The sequence below is a fragment of the Paroedura picta genome, chromosome 1 (genome assembly GCF_049243985.1).
Source record: "Paroedura picta isolate Pp20150507F chromosome 1, Ppicta_v3.0, whole genome shotgun sequence".
Lineage (NCBI taxonomy): Eukaryota > Metazoa > Chordata > Lepidosauria > Squamata > Gekkonidae > Paroedura > Paroedura picta.
In genome coordinates this window covers 150,840,387-150,855,726 of record NC_135369.1, presented here as the reverse complement: position 1 = coordinate 150,855,726, position 15,340 = coordinate 150,840,387, and the positions used below count along the sequence as shown (strand labels likewise).

Sequence of the window (15,340 nt, the reverse complement as noted above, 5' to 3'; positions counted from 1 at the left end):
TCATGCATTATCTTGCTTCGTTGCCTGGAGAAAAAGCACACAGGCTACCAAAGATAGCAGCTAAAACAGCCAGATAAGTGAGCTGAGAGTCAAAGACTGCTTTAAAAGGGAGAAGACCAGGATTCCAAAAAAACTACTTCTTATCTATCTCTTATCCATTTTAAATCTAAACAGTTAGTAAAAGTTAAAAGTTAGAAAACGGTTTTTATCAGAAGGCTCAGCAGAGGGTGACTATGTTGCCAGCACCTTCGTGCGTCGTCAGTCTGAAAGAATTGTTAAAAGTCTTGGTGAAAGATCTTTTTGGTTACAATTTTTGACATGATCAATGGTTTCGCAATGATTCCTAGAAGCTCTGGACTGGAGAAGTGTGGCTAATGTGGTCCTTTCCTTCCTAGACTGTGTCAGTTTCTGTTTCTGTGCTGACGCTCAGCTGCATTGCGCTGGATCGATGGTATGCAATTTGCCACCCTTTGATGTTTAAAAGCACAGCCAAGCGGGCCAGGAAGAGCATTGTCGTTATCTGGACTGTGTCCTGCCTTATCATGATCCCCCAGGCAATTGTCATGGAGTGCAGCAGCGTGTTGCCAGGATTAGCCAACAAAACCGTCTTGTTCACCGTTTGTGATGAGCGCTGGGGAGGTGAGTGGTGATCACCTTCAGCTTGGAACTGATTTGGCCTGTCAAGATTCCTAGAAAGAGGAATTCCTGCACGGTAGGCTTGTGCGGCTATCTCTTCATTGAGTGGCATGATTTAAAACCAGGACTTGGCAAAAATCTATTGCACTGAATTTCCTGGGCTGTCTTCTGTTCACCTACTGACCGACAAAAGGGTTTTATTTTTTAGAAGAAGAAGAGTTGATTCTTATATGCCGCTTTTCTCTACCCGAAGGAGGCTCAAAGCGGCCCTTTTCCTCTCCCCACAACAGACACCCTGTGAGGTGGGTGAGGCTGAGAGAGCCCTGATATCACTGCCCGGTCAGAACAGTTTTATCAGTGCCGTGGCGAGCCCAAGGTCACCCAGCTGGCTGCATGTGGGGGAGTGCAGGCCGTATTAGAAGTCTGCACTCCTAACCACTACACCAAACTGACTTTAAAGTCAATCATACTTGTAATCAGCCTTGGGTCCCAGGCGGGGGCTTTCAACAACCACAACAATATAGCCTACCAATCAGAATGGCGGGTGGGAAGGGGAGGGGTCCCAGGTGGGCATGTATGCAGCTATGATTCCCAACCATATTATATATGATTGTGCCACTTCTTAGGGCTTCTCAACAGTAAAAGAAAAAGAGAGAGAGAAATGCTGATTTAGATATTTGCAGGTAGGGGGCACTCTTGGGAAACAGAAATATTCTCATTAAAATACTAGTAAGAAATTGCTCCATTGAATTTCTTTCTTTCTGCTTCTTTTCTCCCTGGCCTGTTCCTTTATTCTATAGCTTTATGTATTTTCATTGATAGATGCTGAGTAAGCATTCTTAAAAGTTTAAGTCTGAAACAAAACTCACTGGGTATTGATTCCAGCTGAGCTTTTGCAAGTGGCCTTAGAACTATCGACCAAATGTGAAAGTAATCTTTCATATCTGATGGACTGCATCAGGAATACGTCTTGCCATATGGAGAAAAGTTCCCATGTGACGCTTTTTAAAATGACCCCTGCAATCTTGTGGGTGTTACCACACAGCCGCCTGCAATATTGATGTATCAATGAAAATCAAACACATTTAACTGTGCTGTCAAGAGTATTTTGGTGGAGGTGGTTTTCTGGCCAGATGCCTTTATGGCTTGGAATCTTCCAGCAGACCATAGAGATAAATCAAAACATAATATTGAAGGCTTCAGGCAGCGATATCACCTGACTTTTGCAGTTACAGGAGATAACAGTTGCAGAATAAACTGCTAGTGCTACCAGCGCTGGGGTGGTAAGAAACACAGGCTCAGATATTTCTCTGTACTGTTATCACCCATGAATTGCTTTAGAGATAATTTATTAAACTTTCCAATAGAGTAAGGTGGCCAGATTGTCCCACTTTTGGAGGGACATCTGGGAGTACCTGGCAAATTGTACTCATGTTGAAATTAAAAATATATATATTACAATACTATTTTTGCATTCTATGCATTCTATGAAATTTTTTGTTGCTCCATATAGACCAAATTTTAAATCAAGAACACCCCCGGTCAATGGTGTCCTGCTTTACCAATGTTAGAATCTGGTCACCTTACAATACAGGATGCCAAAGACTAAGACAGACTGGAGTAATTCTGCTCCGGATGGCACTGTAGCTGCCCTCTTAGAAGTCTGAGAACACCAAGGGTTATGTTTCTGCCACCAAGTGATCTTCCCCTCAGTCTTGAGTCCCCTCGCAACAGCAGACATCCACAGACCTTGGAGGCTTCTGACCTTCTGAACTAGCCCTGGGAGGACTTTAAAAAGTACAGTGCCATCCTAAGCAGAGCACAGGTGGTCAGGGGGGCCCTCCACACACACACACGACATCTATGTTCCATCTGATAAGACAGACATCCCTAGTATTTCTCATTGTGGTGCTGTGTGTGTGTGTGTGTGTGTGTGTGTGGGAAGAGGACTGAGCAGGACGGAAGGGGGTGAGGGACTTTTCTGCTGTTGGATAAATTATACTAATTGTGGGAGTTTTAATTGTTTTAGATTTTACTTTGTAGTGTTTTTATGATCTGATGGCAACCCGCCACAAGACGATCTCGAGAGCGGCAGGAAATAAATTGAATTAATTACAATAACAATAACAGTTACACTCTCCTGTGCCCACTGACACCCTTTGAAGACTGTCACTCTCTTTATGATTACCCTGTTAATCTGGGTCTTGAAGACCCACCTGATGCTTCTTCTGAGGGTCCCATGTCTAAGAGCTGGCAGCCCTTGAAGAGAGAGGCCTCCAGCTCCATCCCCCTTCCCATCTTGTCAGCAAGTTGTAATTACCCCCACATGGGAGGAATTGCTTGCCTGTGCTTAAAAGGCAAGGATGCCTAAACTACTGCTATGCCAAGTATGCGTGCTGAGTTTTCTTTGAAGTTTGAGTTCCTAATGCTCACCCTCCCTGAGGCCACTTCAAAGGAAAATGTACCTTCTCCTTCCACCATGATCTGTCAACAACCTGTGCACAGCTTGGCATCATCTATATTTTTGTCTCTTAAAAAAAAAAAAAAAACCTTTTGTGAAATTAGAAGCCATAAACCTTGGGAGATTGTGGAAATATATGCTGCAATTATATTTGCCCTCTCTTGCCTCAAGGTCACTGCGCAGGCAGCTGGTGACTCTTGATGAGATTTCTTCATTCTTTCACTGGCCTGCCGAGAACTCAAATATTTCAAATCATAGTAATTTCCCCTGAAGTAAAATGTCCTCCAATTACAGTCATGTTCCCTTATCACGGCAGTATTATTGAGGTTCAGTGGCGTGGTACCCTGGAGAGTTCACATAATCTCCTTATGTATTATGCATACAGTGTGCTAAGAGAAAGATTACTCCTTCCAATCTGTTTTGTAAGAATTATACAAATTAACTTGTGAGAGCTTACAGTTGCAACAGACACTGAATTGGAACCCACCTGTGACCATCAGTGGGGAAAAGGAGTTGCTACTATTACGCCACAAACTCTTGCCTAAGAGCTTGAATGAGAATGTGTGAAGCACTTTAAGAGGTGGCTTTGCAACAGCCAGAATCTGGTTATTTCCTCATTGTCTGTCCCAGGCCTCATATGTCCCAACTGGCATATGAGGTTCTCCCAACTGGCAGAATTCTCCCAAGATTCTCTGGCCCTCCAGATACTCCCCCAGCACCTTAGCTTCACCTGCTGACCACACTGTCAACATGGGACAGCATTATTTATTTATCATACGGCATGTGTGTAGTGTAGCCAGCAGATCCTATGATTGTAGGATTGACTGGCAGCCAAGCAAGGGACATTCAGAGATGGTTTGCTAAAGCCTACCTCCATGTCATGACCCTGGTATTCCTTGGAGGCTTTCCATCCAAGTATTAACCAAGGTTAACCCTACTTATCTTCTGAGATATTATGAGATCAGGCATGCCTTGGCTACCCAGGAAATAATTGAAAGGAAGTAATGTAATCCTTTTTTGGGGAAATATCTTAGAAGATTATCAGTAGTCTAGTTCTCATGTCTAAGAATGAATTGTTATCTCCCTGTACAATATTTAGAATCAAGACGATATATACGGTAGTTTACTTAGGTCACATTGTACCAGTGACCAAAAGGGTATTGGACACAACACAATTGTCTATGGATCATTGACATCACTGGAACAGAATGGGCAGTGCCTTCCAGCTACTTTGAAGTTAGTGGGTCATTGTTGACTGATGATTGTGATTCTGGATGATATGGGGCTTAAAATGTGGGGGTAGTAGGTCAATGATGCTGTGCTATGTTCATAACATTGATTTGGTTGCAGCAATAAATAACCACTAACAATATCAATTGAGCATACAGGATGCAATATAATACATTTACTCAAATGCAAAATTAGATGCCCCCCCAGGTATGCCATAAAAAAGTGGGGGTCACCTTATATTCACTTAGCATACAGTTATGTCCAATAATAATGTGTGTGTATATATATATATATCATATTTAGGGAGGTCTGCTTCCATTCAGTAGATATACTACAGATGTAATTGATGTGTTTTTGATTTTCTTTGCAGCTGAAGTCTATCCGAAACTGTACCACACATGTTTCTTCCTAATAACATACATGGCCCCACTGTGTCTTATGGTGTTGGCCTATTTGCAGATATTTCACAAGTTATGGTGTCGACAGGTAAGCTATTGCATAACTCAAGTATGTAAAACATCTACTTTTGCTGTCCATTTCATGAAGCCTCTTATCCTCAAAAAGAAATATTTCAAATTCAGAATGGTGTACTGTGGACTAATTATTATGTATAATAACAGAGATAACAGAGATGAAATGTTTCACACAAAATTAATACCATTCTATACAGAGCCATCAAAGCCTATGAATTAATGTAGCAAACTTCATTATAATGTATGCTTCAATCCATGTGTTCTTACATAACATATTTGATACAGAAATTTAATGACATCTGACAAAAGTGGGTTATTTTCTTAAGTATTTCATTACCAAACTGCATATTCACTTAGGATGGGGAGATAGAAGTGTTGGAACCATTTTGGAACTATTTGCATTGCACTTTATAAAACACATAGAAGGATACTGTATAATTTGCTTATATACTATTTCTGTATTTCAAGTGTAGCTGCCAAAGTGAACAAGATATTATGGAGACTTAATTCTGCAGGCCTGCTTGGCATCAATTATCTATTGATCCGGCTTTTTTGAAATGCCAATGACATTGACAAGGGTCAATCACCTGTCATTGGTTGTTAGAGCCACTAGAATTAATTTTCCTGCTCCACCTTCAAACTCATTAAGAGAACATTCTATTCATTTCTTAACTTTGGTGGAATCTTAATCAGTTCCACAGGGCTTGTAAAACAGAGCTGTTTTGCCAGGCCTATGGCCTGTAGCTGTATCTGGTTGAAGCCTAGAACTAACATTGAGATGTTGGCCTCCTGCTTGAAAGTCCACCCCCAAACAACCTCTCTAAGAACTTATATGACCCCCCTCTGAGTTCTGCAACCTCCTTATAAAGGATGTTCTGCAAGCCATTTAAAAAGAGGAGGCAGCCTGCAGACTGAATACGTAATTGGAGTTGACTTTCGTTTGAATTTTGAATTTTAGAGTTTTAAAACCTAACAATGCTTGTATGTTTTAAATTATTTGTAAGTCACCCTGAGCTTCTAGGGAAGGGTGGGGCATAAATGTAAAAATAAATAAATAAAAATAAACCTTATATTTTAATGTATATTACATAGGATTGTTTCCAAGTCTCAGGAAGATAACCTTTGGAGACCAATATGCGACTGGTTAAAGTTGTATTTCCTGGGAGATGGTGTGTCCCCAAATATTGCTTCTTATAAAATTCTCCAAGTGAATATCTTAGATATGATGCAGCTTCATAACTTGTGGCATCAACAGAATGTGGCAAACCAACTGCGGACAGCATGATCTGGGGCTTCCATACTTGAAACCACTGCAGTCCTGAAAGTTGTTGAGATTTAAACTGGTTGGAGGTGAAAATAAAATAATAATGTAATATCATTTACCGAGTTAAAAGATATATGACATGTATTCTCTGTATTCTTTCATATGATCTTTTTCTTTTCCTGTTCTATTTAACAAATAAAAACGGGGGGGGGGAGAAATGGGGGGACAGAAATGAGTGTCCCAGAAAGTTGTTGCCTAACTTCAAAATGGCTCGTCATACCAATATGCTTGTGGGTTTCCCTCTTCAGGCCTCACTTTATATTAACAGATGTGACTTCAAGTCTGAACTGAAGAAGTTGAATAAAATTGCAAGGAGTTGGGAAGCAGATGGTTCATTTGCATTGAAATATATATTGAGGGTTTTCTGTAATACTAATAATCTCTCTCTTTTGTAGCTTCAGCCGGCCAATCAGGCTAATGAGTTTTCCCTTGGGGCAGACAGCAATAATTGAGTTTCCAATTACTCTGCTCTGTTAGATTCCGGGGACTTCAGCCACGGTTCAGAGAAAATGGAAGCCTGTGCAGTCTACGGCACAGACCCGCGGGCCGAGGCCATCGGCAAAGCTGAGGATTAGTGCAGTGGCAGCTGAAATCAAACAGATTCGAGCCAGGCGGAAAACAGCACGTATGCTAATGGTCGTTCTTCTGGTTTTTGCACTTTGTTATCTGCCCATTAGCATTCTCAATGTACTGAAAAGGTAAACTTCATGCACAAATAGCAGGCGCTAGGTGACGGGGTTTTTTTCTTTTTTCTGTTTCAAACGTCACTGGCTGCATTATTAGGGATGGATTTGCAACGGACATCTTCAAATTAAATAACCAAGAAAGCGAGATGCCATTTGCAAGTGGTTAGTTAGTTGAATAAGCATATAGATCCGGTGGCTGCAATAGCAGTGCAATAGTCAAAGTGGTAATAGAAGAAAGGGCGTGTTGTGGTGTGACTGATGGCTATGCCATTTCAACTCATGGGGGAATAATAAAGGTGTCCAACTACTTACATGGAATTCTCCTTGATCAGGAGTGTTGCTGAAGTATGTCAAAGCTGGCCATTTTTCTGGGTCCCAAGACCACCCAAAGAACTCTGTCTTGCAAGCCCTGCAGAACTGTACTGAGTTCCATCACTGTTTGGATCTCCTTCAGGAGCTCATTCCACTAAATAGCCGAGATCAAATGTACTTCCTTGTGACCAGAGACTAACAACAGGTTAGTGTTTGCAAAGCAAACCATTTTACAGGGGATCTAGGCAGTGAGACAGTCCCACAGGTACACTGGGCCCAGATTCTGGGTGGCCTTAAAGGTGAGTACCAATACCTTGAACTTAATCCAGAATTCAACTGGAAGACAGTGCAGCTGCCAAAGCACAGGCCAAATATGGCCTTGCCAAGTTGTTCTTGTGAAGACCTAGGCAGCTGTGTTCTGGACTAGTTGCAAATTTCCTGGCCAAGGATAAGAGTAGGCCCACATAGAGGTACAGAAGTTGAGTCTAGAGGTGGCTGTCCTCTGGTTCACCTTTACTAGCTGCTCTGGGGCCAGGTAGGCCACTAGTAGTTTGGCTTGGCAAAGGTGGAAAAATGTCAGCCATGCTACTCTCATGATTAGCACCTCCATTATGAGCAGGGCATCAAAGATCATGCCCAAATGCTGCTCACTATAAGCTGCACACCATCCAGGCAGGGTAGATGTGATTGCTCACCTTTGTCCTTTCCTACCTAGTCATAAGATCTCTGTCTTTGAAGGGTTGAATTTTTGGGCAATTCTGCTTGCTCCATCCTGTCACTTCTTCCAGGCATCTGGTGGGTGAACCTGGGTGGCCATTCATCAGGAGGTAGAGCTGGGTGTCATCAGCATATTGATGACATCCCAGACCAAATTCTCGGATGAGCTGGGCAAGAGGACACATAGACCTATTTTGCATGGGGGAGGAAGGCCAGGCTGGTGCCTGCATGAAAACGGAGCAAATCCCCAATTATACATGATGCTGCTGCTGCTGCTAGCCCAGCCCCTTCCTAGCCCTGGCCTGCTTTAGGGCCTCCGATGGCCCAAGTTAAGGGAATGCTGATTTTTCATTGTTCCCCTTTGTAATGTGGGCACCATTGGTGGCAATGCTGGGCTGGGCCCGTGCATACAGGACCCAGCTCCTCCCCCGGCCTATGGTGTCCTAGCAGGGACACAAAATGCTCCATTCAGCTCCACAGCACTTTGTGCACTGCGGAGCTGAACAGGGCAATTTTTCACCCCCAGGATGGTGAGATAGTGTTGTGCCACTATCCCACCTTCATGCAGTGAATCCCCCCACACACACACACACACACCGTCACCACCATGGTGAGGCATGTGCAGGCACAACTCCAGGGTGAACCATGTGTGCTGCTGCTGTGCATAATTAATCATAAAGATGTTAAATAAAGGTTGGGAGTGGCCTGCACCTTGTGGCACTCTGCGAGGGACTTCACAGTGGTGTGATTGATTCTCCCCAGTCACTGCAACTTGGGAACAAGGAGACCAGCCACTGTAAGGCTGTCCCCATAGTCCTGCTATCGGCAAGGTGGCAAGCCAAAAGCTCATGAATGACTGTCAAATGCTGCCGTGAGGTCTAACATCATGAGCAGTGCTGATCGGCCTCAATCCAGCTGTCATTGGAAGTCATTCATCAGAATGACCAGCACTGTCTCCACCCCATGTCCAGGCTGAAAGTCAGACTGGAATGGGTCCATAACTGAAGCTTCCGCTAGGTAGGCAGGTAACTGCTCTGCGGCGGCTCTTTCAACCACCTTCTCCAGAAATGCTAGGTGTGATATGGGGTGGTAGCTGGTCAGGTCCCATGGATCCAGAGATGGCTCTTTCAGTACGGAGTGAACCACGGCCCCCCTGTTGAGAGAGAAAGATTATCACCCAAAGGGGGGCCTCATATCCTCTCATCACATCTGTTAACCAGCTGTGAGGGGCAGGGATCTAATAGGCATGTGGTTGGGCTCACTGATGCTAGCAACCTATCCTCTTCCATCAGCATGAGCCACCTGAAGCCATCAAATACTTCCTGCAAAGGTACCCAAGGGGCCTCTAGTTTCCTTACTGCAGTGGTCCGCAACCTTTATAATGCTGCGGACCAACGGTGGTGGAGAGGGTGATTGTGCGGCCGTGCATGCCGCCGCGCATGCCGCCATGCATGCCGCCAATACCTCCCATTAACTGATTGCCTCAGAGGGAGAAAATCCAGCCCCTACTCCCTGTTCCAGTTGTTCAGTATTATTGCAAGTGTGTGACTGGGCCGTCTATGAATTGACCTATACTCTGTGGGTAGGGCTGAAGAACTGTATGTATATTTCCTCCTTTAGCTAAGACTGTGGTCATGGAAGCATGCATTTGTGTGCGCTAAGGTGTACAGAACCCTTCCTGGAGGAAATCCCAGGGAGTGCACATTAAAAAGATTTTCTCTCACTTTGAGAACACAGACACATCTACATGGTACACTTGTGACTTGCATATAAATGGTGAGTAATTTTCAAAACAAAAGTTTGAATTTTCACTTTATTTTATTCTCTTTTTTCACTTCTTGTAAGGGTCTTTGGGATGTTTAACAATGCTGATGACAGAGAAATGGTGTATGCCTGGTTTACATTTTCCCATTGGCTTGTATATGCAAATAGTGCGGCAAATCCAATCATTTATAACTTTCTCAGTGGTAAGTAGATTAGTATGATTCCTGTTAACCAGTACAATCAATTTATCTGCAAACTTTTAAAAGCTCAAATCTACTTAAGGTGCTTTTGCAAAGGCTTATGGGTTCTTACCATTAATTCCATTACATGTAGACAGGATCAGTGAATTGGATAAATTGAGTTGTTCAACTACTTAGTTGGCCTGTATACACTTTCCCAAGAGTTTTCTATATGTGACAAAAAACCCTAACAATATACATCAAAATCTGGATGTGGCCAGAGGACCAAGGAACAAATTATGCCAGGCAATCCATGACAGATCATCCAAATTTTTTAAAGAGGGGCAAAAGCATACAATTTGAGAGGGAAGTGACACAAGAATTGGATGTGTTTGACCCAGACATTAACATGGTGCCATGGTACTTCCCAGGGTATTTCTGGAGCCTACTTTCTTCTTCCTCAAAGCAGCTCTTCCCTAAAGCAAAGAGCCAGTTCTCGGTTTTCTCCCATTAATTGGAAAAGGAGGTACCTGTGTGTTTTCAGAGAGCACCCTCAATGGAATAGCTGCCTTCATCATACATACAGTGGCATTTGGCTTGGAACTCACAAAAATCTGTGATCATTCTCAGTCTCGGTGACATTTTTTACAGTCAGAGTAGTTCAGCAGTGGAATAGGCTGCCTAAGGAGGTGGTGAGCTCCCCCTCACTGGCAGTCTTCAAGCAAAGGTTGGATACACACTTTTCTTGGATGCTTTAGGATGCTTTGGGCTGATCCTCCATTGAGCAGGGCCCCTTCCAACTCTATGAGTCTATGATTCTATGATCTCATGGTACCAATGACAACCATTTTGTGTAGTCAAGTCAAGTCAACTTTTATTTACAGTCATAGACCAACCAGTAGAAAACATAAGATTACACATATAAAATCAATCATGCGTGGATAAAAACTTAGAAATAAGAACAATTATATATGGATCCAGTGTAAAAGTATTAGGGGATAGGGTTGGTCCAGCTCTGCCTTATTTTTATAGCTACCCAAGCAAATTTAGCAATAGCTTTCATTAAGTCTTTATTTGTCTCTATCAATAGTAGCTTGAGACGTTGTTTCCTCAGACCTCTGGGGCATTCTGCAAGCAGTGAGGCCAGTGAATCTGTACAGAGAAATCTATACTCTGGTTTTTTTTCAGATCGCATAAATCTTGTGTAGTCACACCCACATGGCAGCAGTTTTGTGGTTACAAGCCCATTAATTATTTTCAAAATTCCCAAAGTGGTTACAAGCTCAACAAGTCTGTGGACTTCTGAAAACTTTTTCACCTCAGGCTGTTTCCCCTATTGAAATCTCTCGTCTCAAGCTGTTATTGCTGACTAGGTTCTTTTATCAGATCCCTCTACTATTTTACCTAATAGGACAAATAGCAGCTTCGGTACAGTTTATACTGGGAAAACAGAAAGGAAGGAGAGTTAAACAGACATAGTTTCTATGTCATTTTCCCAATCAAATCAGCCACCATTGGCCATCTTTAGTAAATACTCATGCACATATCAGAGCTCCCCAGGCCTCCTCTGTCAAAGCTAGTGATAAATGGACATTTTGGTGAAAAAAAGATCTACCTAAGATGTCAGCATCATGTCTGAATCTGTTTAATGTTAAAAGCTTGGAAAAAACACACAAATCTAATTTCTGTAATACAATTCAGTCAGCCTTTTACTTTAGTTACTAAAACAGGATTTTAACTAGAAATCTGATTCTAAAAATGGGCCACATTTGAGTTTCTCTGATTCAAAGTAATCTGTTTCTCATCCATGCTTGGATTGACTGTTATAAAGATATTGAAAGTGAGGGTGGCCACAGATGTCATTTCCTTTTCACCTAAGTTCCAACTAGTGGCAGAGAGGTTCACCTGCATGTTCTTCACTGGTGCCAGTTTTGCTGGCAACATTAGGTCAGTAATGTTGGTCCCCTTGGTCCCCATTTATTAGTGAGTCAGAAGGTTGCGCTTGAAGATTTTCTGACATGTTCAGAAGTCTCCCAAGTGGGACGCCCACTTGACCTATAGAGGGTCATGATAAATCCGTGTTCAAATTGTAACTATCACACACACAATTAAAAAACATGTTATATACATTATTCATTGATGAACAATTCATGATGTATCTGTCTTCTGATTTCCACGCTGCTGTTTGTTGATTGACAGGGAAATTCCGAGAAGAATTTAAAGCCGCCTTTTCTTGCTGCTGTGACTTTGGCATCAATCCCCGCCAAGGCCAGGGAGGCAGGGGGCAGGCAAACACAGAGAGTCGGAAATCCTTGACCACTCAGCTCAGCAACTTTGATCCTGCTTCTAAAGCGTCCGAGCATGTTGCACTGACCAGTATAACCACACTGCCGGCCAATGGCGCTGGGCCTATGAACAGCTGGTAGCATCCAGTTGTTTAGACCGGAACAGAATGACCAGACTATGAACTACCATGAAGCCAGGTTAATATGCAACATGTGTCGTCTAAAACAGGCCACAGCTTTGCTGGGAAATGTATACGGTTTTCATATTATTTGCTTTTTGAATTGTAAGAAAACATTTCAGAACATTAAAAAAGTATTTTGTATCAGTATCTTTGTTGGTGTGGTTTAGGTCCTTCAGCTAACAGTACATCTGTTGGTTTGCAAAGAGTCTCAAAATCCTGACAGCAAGCCAGAAAGACAAGGGTTAGAATTATACATGAAAACAAACATGGGTGCAACACTGAAAACATTTTGGAGAGTGCCAATATGGAGAGCATAGAGTGGGCTCATGGGAATTGTAGTCCATGTACATCTGGAGAACCACAGTTTTCCCACCCTGCTAAAGTAGGGTCCGGGAGGCTCAAGTCTTAATCTCTCTGCTGCCAGGGAAACTTCATGAGTGACTTGGGTGACCTTGGGCCTGTCACTGTCTCAGCCTAACTTCATGTGAGGATAAAATGAAAGAGGTAAAAGTGGTATGCTAAGTTATTTTGTGTTCGTATCTGAGAGATGGAAGAATTTCAGGGGTTTTCTTAACACACCAAGGTCTTTCTTCACTAAAACAGCCTATTTGAATTGATCGTGTCCATTTTTGGGCTAGGATCCGGGAGACCCAGGTCCAAATCCCCAGTCTGCCATGGAAGCTTGTTTGGGGGACCATGGGCCCAGCCACAGACTCTCAGCTAACCTACCTCACAGGGTTGTTATGAAGATAAAATAAGCTTGCTGTTGGTCCACATTGGGGGGAAAAGCAGGGTATAAATGAAGTTTTTAAAAATATATTTCTCCATCCCAAGAGTACTTTTTCATATCTCTTGCTTCCGGCCAAGTGCCCTTGCTGCATTTGTCTTGAATAAATATAGAGATGAAGCTGGGCCATTAGTTTCCATTGCTTTTGCATTTTTGTAAAAAGTCTGAACAAATCTCAGACCATGTCTTGAAACAAAACGGCATTTTGAGGAGCCTGGTGCTGGCTTTCCAAAGCTCAAAGTAAGCAATTCATGAGAAGAAGATTGATGACACGCCTGCAGGTCCTGCCCTTAAAACAGGCATCCGCTCGTTCTGCTGTGTCTGCTCAGGGATCAAGGGATCTTCCTCTTGGGCTCCTGTGCTATGTCCATCCCTTTCCTGAGAGAGGGGATGGAGGGGGAATAGTCATCCTTGTGAGAATCCATTCTGCTCACACTGTGAAGGGCAAGGGTAGTCAAACTGCAGCCCTCCAGATGTCCATGGACTACAATTCCCATGAGTCCCTGCCAGCGTTCCCATGGCAGGGACTCATGGGAATTATAGTCCATGGACATCTGGAGGGCCGCAGTTTGACTACCCCTAGTGAAGAGCATATTAGTACTATAACAGAAAACACCAACCATTCTAGGAAGCCATTTCCGTGAATGAGGGGAAGTTTCTATGAACCAGGGCATGATACATACCAACCAGTGCCCAACAGAGTGTGCTGAGAAGTGATGGGATTGGACCAGATGGCCTTTCAGGCCCATCCAATTCTAGGACCTGCTTATTGCATTTGTTCCCCTCTTCCCTATATCTGACCCCAGTCTTTTCCTGATTCTCCAGTCCCAAAAGTACTACCCCATCTGTCCTGTCTATTGATACTGCCCTCTCCTCTCTCATTTCCCAACTGGACTTTCCTCTTGTTTGGGCTGTTTAAAACATCTCCAGCCAGATAGGCTTGTTCTGTTATCCTCTTTCTCTGCTACTTACTGGGGCTCCCCCCCCCCCAATGTTGGTAGGCAAGAGCGCCACAATTTTTTCCTCATGGATTTCCTTGACCAAAGTCTCCCTTCACTTCCTGCCATCATTGACCACTGAAACTTTGGTTAAGGAGAAGATAGAATGTACTTTTCTGGCCATTCCATCCTCTGTGACATGAGGATATCATGGTAAAGAGTGACAAACACGCAGCTTGCTTGACTGGGTGCCTACATAGCAAAGAGGTGCAGAATTTATGACTCTGGCAGTTCTCAATCTAGTTGCAGGCTTTATTTGTTTATTATTTCGATTTATATACCGCAACATTTCCTAGGAACCCGTGGCGGTTCACAGAATAAAACATTAAAATAAAATAAAACCCCAATTACAATAAAATAAGCAAGTGGTCAAAACACCAATAATATATCCCATCCCACCTGGTTCAGACAGTTCAGACGGAGGCCGAGTCTTCTTCCACTAGGAGTGAGTGGGAGCCTAGGAGCTGGTCTTGACTGTGAAAATGTGAACGAGGGTTGGAGGCAGTTACGGAATGGATGAGGGCTAATAAACTGAAACCCAGTCCCAACAAATATGGAGCTACTTCTGGTAGGGAAAAGGATATCTCCAGGAGGTTCCACTTCCCCTAAAGGAGCTGGCTTGTAGCTTGTGAGTGCTCCTGGATGCAGGCCTCCTGCTGGATGGAGGCCAGGGTGCCTTTCATCAGCTGCAGCCCTTCTGGGGATAGTCATTTATAAGATAGTTACCTTTATGGACCTTTGATACTAATAGACCCAAATTATATGGCTTAAAATATAATAAGGTATGTAAAATATAAGAATATAAGAATTAGGTAGTGGGTTGAAGACTTTGTATCCCTGGAAAAAAAATCAATTAAGAAATATGTTTACTGAGGAAGTAAAATACAAAAACTAGGTTTTATACCTAGGAATTCATTCTGAATAAAGCTTTTTGCCATCCCCAGCTTGGAAATTTCTTTCTGTTTATTCATCTTCGGCTGACGGCCCACAATGTCAGGCAGGGTAGTTGAGTAGGGGGGAGTGGGGGCAGAGGCCACACCTCTGGCCTGCTCATAATAGGCAGGCAGCTAATCAGCGCAGAAATGCTTGACTTGTGTTAATTGGCAAGGAGATTGAAGAGGGGAATTGTTCATTTATTTCATGTATGCCATCTTCTCAAGGAAGTTTGGAGGATGTTTGAAAGGTACAACCTTTCATGATCTATCATGATCTATCAAAGTTCATTTACATAATACCAGTAGGCAGATGCACCTTTCCCCTGACACAAACTACTCCCCAGTGGGTATGAGCCCTGGCATTTTCAGTG

At 43.1% G+C, this 15,340-nt stretch overlaps 1 protein-coding gene across 4 annotated transcripts in view; it reads left to right on the top strand.

The window, feature by feature from the left end:
• Positions 1 to 12,396, top strand: part of HCRTR2 (hypocretin receptor 2) — a 67,119-nt gene extending 54,723 nt beyond the window's left edge. For all 4 annotated transcript variants that reach the window (XM_077308744.1, XM_077308724.1, XM_077308716.1 and 1 more), the window contains exons 3-7: positions 396 to 639; positions 4,698 to 4,813; positions 6,602 to 6,822; positions 9,685 to 9,806; positions 11,982 to 12,396. In XM_077308744.1, coding sequence (XP_077164859.1) covers positions 396 to 639; positions 4,698 to 4,813; positions 6,602 to 6,822; positions 9,685 to 9,806; positions 11,982 to 12,208 — 930 coding nt within the window. In that variant the 3' untranslated portion in view covers positions 12,209 to 12,396. The remainder of the gene's footprint in view (positions 1 to 395; positions 640 to 4,697; positions 4,814 to 6,601; positions 6,823 to 9,684; positions 9,807 to 11,981) is intronic.
• The last annotated feature ends 2,944 nt before the right edge of the window (positions 12,397 to 15,340 follow it).